This window comes from Nanorana parkeri, unplaced genomic scaffold (genome assembly GCF_000935625.1).
Source record: "Nanorana parkeri isolate BGI_ZX_2015 unplaced genomic scaffold, ASM93562v1 scaffold214, whole genome shotgun sequence".
NCBI lineage: Eukaryota > Metazoa > Chordata > Amphibia > Anura > Dicroglossidae > Nanorana > Nanorana parkeri.
In genome coordinates this window covers 1,287,452-1,297,472 of record NW_017306482.1, presented here as the reverse complement: position 1 = coordinate 1,297,472, position 10,021 = coordinate 1,287,452, and the positions used below count along the sequence as shown (strand labels likewise).

General features: G+C 45.6%; 1 protein-coding gene across 2 annotated transcripts in view; it reads right to left on the bottom strand.

The window, feature by feature from the left end:
* Positions 1-8,401, bottom strand: part of VAMP8 (vesicle associated membrane protein 8) — a 32,536-nt gene extending 24,135 nt beyond the window's left edge. The window contains exon 1 of one of the 2 annotated variants that reach the window (XM_018555816.1): positions 8,309-8,401. In XM_018555816.1, coding sequence (XP_018411318.1) covers positions 8,309-8,323 — 15 coding nt within the window. In that variant the 5' untranslated portion in view covers positions 8,324-8,401. Of the gene's footprint in view, positions 1-8,297 lie in introns of both variants that reach the window. The other variant, XM_018555817.1, reaches the window with a different exon arrangement.
* Positions 8,402-10,021: the final 1,620 nt, after the last annotated feature.

Sequence of the window (10,021 nt, the reverse complement as noted above, 5' to 3'; positions counted from 1 at the left end):
AAAAAAAACCCCCCCCCCCCCCATGTCCCCCACTCAGACTGCATCTGTGATACATTGGCATTATACATGGCATCTGCATCACACAATAGACCTTGAAGGGATTTCTTTATTCATTCTGTTAGCTCAGTGCCTTCCTGGAAGCATGGATTTGTTTAAACATTACAAGAAATGCTAGGACTTTACAATTTGCAACGACCATTTGGCTACTTCCCTCAAGGCCATCTCGTCTAAGACAAAACTAGTTCTGGGTGGTGTGCATTATCTATGTAATTATTAGTTATCTTGAATACATCTGTACTCTCCTCCTCCTCTTTGTTAGCTCTGCAGTAAATGCACATTAAAGCAATCTGATTAAAAGGTGCCCATACACTGTGCGATTATCGCACGATAATCGCGGGAAATCCCGCGATCGTACGATAATCGCAAAGTGTATGGCAGGCGTGCGACCGTTTTTACTGTACGGTCGCATGTCTTTTGTCTAAGGAGCATGTTCGAAGATTTTCGGCTGGTTTGTGGCATGCTCGGCAGATAAATGCCGAACAGGCCGGTGTGTGCCCGTTCAGCATTGCGGTCATCGCAAGTACGATTTGCCTGTCCAAGATGGGCAGATTGTACGTTTTTTAAATTACTTTACAACCATCGCAAGACTAAGGTCTTGCAATGGTTGTAAAGTGTATGGCCACCTAAAGACTTTGGTTGGGTCTATGGTCTATGACTGTAAAAGCTGTACAATCACCGTTAGGCTTGGTTAATCATAGCAGGTAAATGCCAGTCTGGGGTCTCTCACACACACACACACTACAACCCTTTCTAGTAGTTTTTTGGGTGCTTGCAGGAAATGGGGAAAGCCTACCAACTACCGTGAAATCACTGGGTCTAAAATGTTTATGGAGCTTAAGAGCTTACAAAATTAATTTTATATAGCAGAGAGTTCAACAGAAATTTGAATATCCAAAGTTGGGAAGAGGGAGATAATCAGTGCTGGTGTTCCCAAGAGCAAGAAGAAACCAGTGAATAACCCAGTCTACAAGGCTCATATGTGTAGCTGAAGTAGCCCATTTCATCCGTACTACCATGACTGGGTTACAGTCTTTGGTGGACATCCAACCTGGCTAGTTGTTTTCCGCTACACTACTCAACCACTCCCACTCTCAGATCTTTACCATCATTCTGTAGTCGAAGATAAGAACTATGAAGGCAGTTTGAGATAAGACAGGAAGTGTGCAGGACACACAGATCTGAATTGGTCCACAAGTTTTTTTGTACTTATCAAATAGATTAAACAAATGCTTCAAATGGTATATTTTAGAGACCAATAAAATAAGACCCAGTGTGTTTTATTGAGCCAAAAAAATATAAGACAGTGTCTTATTTTCGGGGAAACACGGTAGATCCACTGTCCATGGGGAGACACAATCTCTCTTGGCCAGTCCTTCATGTCTGCATGTGTGCAGAAAATCCCATTCATGCCTTCAGGGAGCCCATCTATTATGAGTCCCAACAAAAGGTTGTCTCTTCAAAGGAATGAAGGGGATTATTCTCCAGAAGTAGTAAGGAACCCATTGGGAGAGTTTAGGCTACGCAGCGTGGTTCTAGCAGGATCAAGGACAGGAAAGTATAAGATGTTGGTGTGTACTGGGGGTGGGGGTAAGTTAAAGGATACCTGTATAAAAGCACAGTTATCCTTTAAGTGTGGAATACTACATCAAGATTAGCCATTAACAGGCAGATCTCAAATCAGTGTCAACAGCCCAGTCGAGAGTCATACACAACATCCTTACAATCACAGCACCGCCAGAACCACGAAAGCTTTAGGGGCCCATTACGAATATTGCGTTGAGGTAACGCACACTGTAGGTGCAATGGCGCAATGTAGTGCCATTCATTCTAATTGGATCCCCAATGCACCTTGCAGCACAGTGCAAGGCCCAGTTAATGCATTGCAGTGTTCGGTCAAAAGTTCTACATGCAATTTTTTTCAGTGCATTTACCAGGATCAGTAAGAAGCCAATGTAGAAACGTCTGTGAGCAGCTTCAAATCAGACAAGGCTTTATTTGACATGAGTGAGGGATCAGAGGAGCATTGATCGCCCCTTATGATCGTATAGTTTTATGCATTTTGCAAATCAAGATAAAAGTAAGCTCAAACATCATTGGTTTATAGCAACTAATTACTTCATATTTATCCAATCATCAAACAGCGTTACAGAAATCCATGTTCATCCAGATGGGTTCTCCAAGATAGGCTGGCAAGGTGGGTGTACATGGCCTTGGCAATGTTCCCCTAATGTAACATTGTAGAATTCCCCTCTTGTGATGTTTCTGGAAATTACCCTTCATAACTCATCAACATGTTTACTATGAAATATCCTTACATATGTACATTGCTTAAAAAGGAGAACTATGGGTTCAGTGTTTTCCCCATAGTGCTCCTAAGGGTCACTGGAGAACACAAACTAGCGTCCTCCCGTTACCCAAAGCTCAGTATACCGCAAGCTACAGCTCGCGGTATACTGAGACCGCCGCAGCTGGGACGGATCCCGACATTACTGTCGAGATCCACCCAGCTGCGTGATTGACAGCGGGCTCTGCCTATCTGGAGGCAGAGCCAGCTGTGCCCACCCCCTCCCCCGTCCGTTCCTCCAGTCAGCGCTGGAGGATCGGAGCGAGGACGGGGGGAATCCCTGCAGGGAGCCATGAGTGACAGTCACGGCTCTCTGCAGGGACATGATCGAGAAGTGAGCGAGCGGCGGTATGTGTTCGCTCACTTCCCGATCTATTGAGCCGACGTGTGACAATTCCATTGTCACACGTCGGCTCGAACTATGAGGTTGAGTGAAAATCACTCGCCTTATAATTCTCCTTTAAAGTGGATGTCTCTCTTAAGATGGCCGACATCGCTACAAAATGAGGTTGACTTTGAAATTCAGCAGGGATCATCAAATTCCCCTTTTACAGCAGACCCCTGTTTGCCTGAGGACGGGACCGCATGGACTCGAAACGTCGCTAAGGAGATGTGTGTTATCTCAGTCAATAAACAGCATTGACTTTAATATCATGGAGTGCGAGTGACTACTTTCATCGATCTACATTTCACGGAGGCATCCGTTGTCACTACCGCACCCACCCAGATGGATTTGGGTTTTTGTCCGGTCAGGAGTGCGATGGGACAGGAGGATTAAGTCCCTGAGATAAATGGGCTGCCATAATGGCTGAATCACTGCAATGGTGTCAATGGCCCTTAAAGTGCTCCATGGTCACCGAGATTTTCGAACATGTTAGCGATGAGAACAAGCATGCCTGATACCCATGTAAGGTGTTTAGAGCAAATGATAGATCTCTGGGCCGTCATGGTTCCCCTTGCATGGCCCTAAGTTCCTCTATGCATAACGAAATCAAGACAACACACCCAAAATTACAGACCAATAGAAAAGATGTTTATGGAAAGTGCTTGCTCAAGGGTTTGATGGTTAATTGCCATGGTTAAGGGATAAGGTTGGTTGGAGGGATAGCATAAAATGTTAACATTAGGTTAAATTTCAGTGTTAAAGCTGAACCCCAGGCACATAGCAAACATAAATAAAAGGTGTGTCTTCTTAAGAAAGCAGCCACAGCCTACGTAGAAAGGACTATGCCCTGCCAGCAGCAAAGTGGGTCTTTTGCTTTCTGCAGAATTCCCACACACCCTGATAAGTCAAACCTACAGCTATGCAAATCAGCAAAGCTCATGTTTCCTGCTGATTGGAGATCTCTAGCTCTAAGCCAGCAGAGGGGCATGTCAGACCTCTGCAGAGAGGCCACTGCTTCCACACAGAGAACATGGTCCTTTCTCTACAGCATGCACGCAGGGCATGGGCTTTTCTACTCATGCAGTGGCTGCTTTCTAAAGAAAAGGAACTGTGATACATGGCACATGGTTTATTTTGATGCATCTAGAATGTATATAGCAAATTTAAACTGACAGTTCAGCTGGCTGTTGGCTACATTTACACTTGAGCGTCGGCGTCTTTAGTCATTTGTTGCGCATTTGTACATGTGTTTTTAGTACGTTTTCAGTCTCGAGTGCTTTTGTTTCAGCAATGGAAAGTTGATTGGGGCCAAAATGTACAATCACGTCCCAATGAAGCTCCTGTACTTTTTCTAAGCGCCGCGCCTCAGATGTGAACGCGCACAATAATACAATGTCATGCAAATCTGCATGTCAAACGTTGAAGCGCTTGTGGAAATGTGTTTCAAACTGCTCGAGCGTAAATGGGGGCTTCCAAGTCCACTGGGACCACTCAGTAAACCTTAATTAAAAAAACATGTACATTACCCCCGAGAGACAACAATTCCCTTTTATTGAATTTAGATTCTTGAAACAGCATTCTAAAAGGCTTAGAGAACCCGTGACTGTACAAGCTGGCATATCTTGGTAGCCAAGGGAGGCCATGAATAGACCACTGGTGGTCCAAACTGACATCAGTCCACTGGGCCATTCAGTAAAGCACAATTAAAAAACAGTGAAGGGAATTTATCAAAACTGGAGCAGACAAAATCAGGAGCAGCTTGGCATGGCAACCAATCAGCATCCACCCATTTATTTTCACACCTTAAAAGGTGGCCATACACTTTACAACCATCGCAAGACCTTAGTCTTGCGAGGGTTGTAAAGTAATTAAAAAAAACGTACGATCTGCCCATCTTGGACAGGCAGATCGTACTCTCGATCATCACAAGCCCGCCCCGCTGAGGGTCGGGCTTCCGATGACCGCAAAGCTGAACGGGCAGTGTGCACGTGCGCACACCGGCCCATTCGGCATTTGTCTCCCGAGCACCGTTCAAGCGTGCTCCTTAGACAAAAGACGTGCGACCGTACAGTAGAAACGGTCGCACGTCTTCGTTCACACTGCTCGATTCTCATACGATCGCGGGATTTCCCGCGATTCTCGTACGAGAATCGAGCAGTGTATGGGCACCTTAAGGCCTTGTTCACACCAAATGCAGAGAAGATCTGCATGAGTTTCTGCACACGCAGTGCAGTGGGTTGGGCTGCATTTTTGCCACGTTTTTGATGCGTTCCAGGCCGTTTTTGTTTCAAAAATAATAATTTTTTTAAAGTTTAAAATGGGCTTTCAGTGCGTTCCAGGGTGTTTACATGCGTTTATGTGTTTACATGCATTCCAGAGCAGGTAAAATAGGGCCTGCTGCAGTTTTTTTACATGCTCCGGAACGGAACGCTGCGATGTGAACTGGAGCTAAAAATACCATTGGAATACATTAGACGCAGTTTTGCTCCAGTCTGTAACTGTTCTGCTCTGCTCCTGGAACGCGCTTGGTGTGAACAAGGCCTAACTGAACAAACTGAAGAGAGAAGCTGACTGGTTGCCGTGCACAGCTGCTCCAGATTTTATCTGTTGCAGTTTTGGTAAATTCCCCCAGTGTATATTACCCCAGAGAGCCAACAATTGCCTTTTATTGCATTTAGATCCATGAAACAGCATTCTGAAGACTTAGACAACCCATGACTATACAGCTGGCATATCTTGGTAGCCAAATGGCAGCATAAATGTACCACTGGTGGTCCAAAGTGGCATCGGGCCACTTCAGCAAAGCACAATTAATAAACAGTGTGCGTTCCCCCAAGAGGCCACAGTTCCCTTTTATTGCATTTAGATCCATGAAAACAACATTCTGAAGCCTTAGACAAACCATGACTGTACAACTGGCCTATCTTGGTAGCCAAAGGATGGCGTGAATGGACCACTGGTGGTCCAAAGTGACAACAGTCCACTGGGCCAATTCAATAAAACACAATTAAAAAACAGTGTGCATTACCCCACAGGGACTACAATTCCCTTTTATTACATTTACTCCATGAAACAGCATTCTGAATGCTTAGACAAACCTTGACTGTACAACTGGCCTATCTTGGTAGTCAGAGGATGGCATGAATGGACCACTGGTAGTTCAAAGTGACATCAGTTCAGTGAAGAACAATTAAAAAACAGTGTAGATTACCCCAGAGGGACCACAAATTCTCTTGTATTGCATTTAGATCCATAAAGCAGCATTCTGAACTGTTTCTATGAGTTACTGTACTAAATAAGCATTCATGATCGGATGACGGAGACATCTGGAGCCTATGGACGGGGCACGTCTCCTTGGCACTACAGACCGGATACCTGCTAATCCATTTCTGGAAGTGAAAGGGTGCCAAGACACTGCTTGCCCTATGTGTCACCGTCACGCACCGCCTTGACGTCATCGTGCGCACACACCTAATCTAGGTCCTGGAAACTCTACCGTGCTTTAACTGTCACAGAAGCAAGCGTTAACTCGTGCGACGCCAGGAGCACCTAACTCTGAAAGACTATATATAAAGACCAACGGTCTCTATAACAATGATCTGAGATACTTCCTGTATACATAAACCAATACTCTACATGTCTCAATTTACACAGTGGAGGAATCTGCACACTCATTGTCACCACACTAAAAGTGGCGAAGGGTGGGCGTTCATAAATGGCCTTCTACACATAACACAGAGAATTCAGTGTAATTCAGAAACGTAGCATGCAGCAGGTCCAATGTCAGCAGCATGAGATAATCACAGACAAAGACTTTATGTATATAGAGTTGGAGCATTCAGTTATAATCCTTGTCCCTAACAACACACACACAGCACTGATCGCTCCCATCAGCCTGCTGTATACACAAGGTCCCTCTGTCTGCCATAAACTGTAATCTGGTGTCAACAGCTTGCTCCAAAGTCCAACAAGCTGCCACTTCCTTTGTTAGTACCACACTGCACCTTGCGCAATATGGTGAGAGCAATCTGTGACCCCCCCCCTACACATCAGCTGACCTGAGAACGAGCCTTGCTGGGGCATCTAGTTCCATTGCAATCACAGAAAAGATATATAAATAACTTTATTGCAATAGGTGATGATTGTTTAGTCATCATGACGTATAGGAAGGTGTATAGCAGGCTTAGGCAACCCGTGACTGTACAGCTGGCCTACCATGGTAGCCAAGGGAGGCCATAAATGGTTTAAAAATACCACTGGTGGTCCATAATGACATCAGGTGATGACCCACATATTGGGGGTTACCCCAGGGGGTGAGAACAGGAGCTGTCAAGCATCTGTGCCAATGGTTTAAACCTAGTATTCTTTTCCCCCAAAAGAGTAGTTGATGCTTGGAATAGACTTCCAGCAGAGGTATTGAGCCAGTTAAACACTTGGGGCAAACATGTATCTACACGGAAGCTCAACACACATAACAATGTCATTTTACAATCTCCTTTAGATCTACTGACAACTACATAGTCCAAGAGCTTGGTTGATTGGAGGGATTAGATAGGTCCTCATAGCTTTGGTAAATCTAAAGTATATATATATATATATATACATACATACATATACATATACATATACATACATACATATACACACACACAGTATATATAAATAAAACTGACGGGCTCAACAGACCACTTGGTTATTTTCTGCCATCACAATCTACGTTTCCTGATCTCATTAACACGAGACAATGTCATTGGCCGCGTTCGTGCTGCATTTATTTTTAGGCTGAATGACAAGACACAGAAGCTGATATTGTCAAATTTGAGTACAGGCACGCATCTCTCTGTCAGTCATTTTTTGGTCAACATCTATCTAAGGCCTCCCAAAAGCTATGCTGAAACTTGTAGTCCAAAAAAAAAAAAAAAAGAAAGAGAAATGATACAATTATTGCCTTTTTTGCCATAAGCAATCATAGACTGATCTGATTAGGATGGGTGCCCTCGCCCAGGCCCCGATCATCAGATCACAAGCAGTTTGGAGTACAGTCAGTGGTACTCATACCTCATGGAGGGCTCAGGGGGTACTAAACACACGGTTCTAGCTTCCTAATGGATGGAGTTTACACAGTAGATACGTTGTCACAGTTTGTAAACACAAGAGTTCTCCTGGATATTGTATTATTATTGTTGTTGTTATTATTACTACTATGTACTATTATGTTATTATTACTATACAGGATTTATATAGCGTCAACAGTTTGAGCAGCACTTTACAACATAAAGGGAGGCGGTACAGTTACAAGACAAGGATACAATGAATCTATACTATAGAGACTACACTATAGAGAAAGTTCTATACATAGGAGATACTTTGTTGCCACACAGGGATCTCACAGACACAACATAAATGTATTGCAAAGTGTTACTTTCGAGGCTTCCAACACGCCAGGTCTCTGTGAACTTTTCTCGGGTGCCCCCCTTTCTTTGTACACACTCCATGCCCCCTCCCCAAGCAGCACTCACCGGCCTCCTGTCCATGGCTTTCTCTGGGTCTCTCTCAAAGCAGCTCCCCACCTGAGTCCCTCTCAGTTCACAGCAGTCTCTTCCTGATCTATTATGCAACTAGACCTTCCTGTTCTGATCTCTAGTCAGCCCTCTCCTCCCTTCTCAGCATGAGGGAGGAGGCCTGAGAGCTGCTCACCTTCCTCCAGGTACAACACGGGCCTGCTCGCCCCGGAGGAATGCCGTCACACCGCTTTACATAGTTTCAGTTTTTTATTGTTATGCCGTTCAGATGTCATCTCTTTTTAAAGAAAGTCGGTGGTGTCTGTTTTCCTGCACGCAGGGGACGTCATTCCCAGAACACACTTAACCCCTTCCTGAAGGCCATACACATATATGACGCAGCACCGAGTGGGCCTTATTCTGTGCCGCCACATATATGCGTCTCTGCATGTGTCAAGAGCTTTGTCACCACGAACTCCCGATTACGGGGTGCGATCACGGAGCGGAAGCATGTGCCCCTGATCATGTGATCACTGTGATAGCCAATCAGCCCATGAAGGCAAAATGCGCACTATTGTTTCTGGGCCCCGCTACGGGTACAAACAACAAATAACGCACACGTATGTGGTATCACTATGAGCTCCCGGTCACAGGGTGCGATCGCGGAGCAGTAGGATGGGCTCCTGATCATGTGATCACTGTGACAGCCAATCATCTCATGAAGATAAAATGCGCACCATTGTTTCTGGGCCCCACTACGGGTGCAAGCAACAATTAATGCACACGTATGTTGTTTTACTATGGGCTCCCGGTCACAAGGTGCGATTGCGGGGCAGTAGGATGGGCTCCTGATCATGTGATCACTGTGACAGCCAATCAGCTCATGAAGGCAAAATGCGCTATATTGTGTCTGCACCCCACTACGGGTACAGACAACATTAACGCACGCGTATGTGGTATCACCCTGCACGTCAGAAGTTACACAGTGGCCAGGGCACAGAGCACAGCGACGCAGGTTGCTTCTGACATTTTTGTCACAAAAGTGTTGCTTTGAGGACCAGTTTGCACCACAAAGACTGCGTTCCAGAGCGTTCGGCCTCTGGAACGCACGGGGATGCAAGGCGGCCAGCTCCCTGCATTCAGGGGCGGGAGGGGGCGTGGCGGTCCATTGAAGTCAATGGCACCGCAGCCACGCACTCTGCATTATGTGGGGCGCATTACATGGAGCGCATTACATGGGGGACATTACATGGGGGACATTACATGGGGCTCATTACATGGGGGACATTACATGGGGCTCATTACATGGGGCACAGTACATGGGGAACATTACATGGGGCTCATTACATGGGGCGTATTACATGGAGCGCATTACATGAGGGACATTACATGGGGGACATTACATGGGGCTCATTACCTGGGGGACATTACATGGGGCTCATTACATGGGGCACAGTACATGGGGAAAATTACATGGGGCTCATTATATGGGGCGTTGGCGCATTACTCGGGGGACACATTAAATGGGGCTCATTACATAGGGCTCATATCCTCACCTGCATTCAAGGCCAATTCACAGCAGTGCCGTATGCTAATCACATGTGTTCATGCGATTAACACATGGTACCATGCAACACACCTACTGTGCGTTAACAGTGTGGGCAGTGGCGTATTTTGGTTTTGTGCTGCCCTAGGCAAGACTAAACCCTAGCCCCCCCCCCCCCCCCCCCC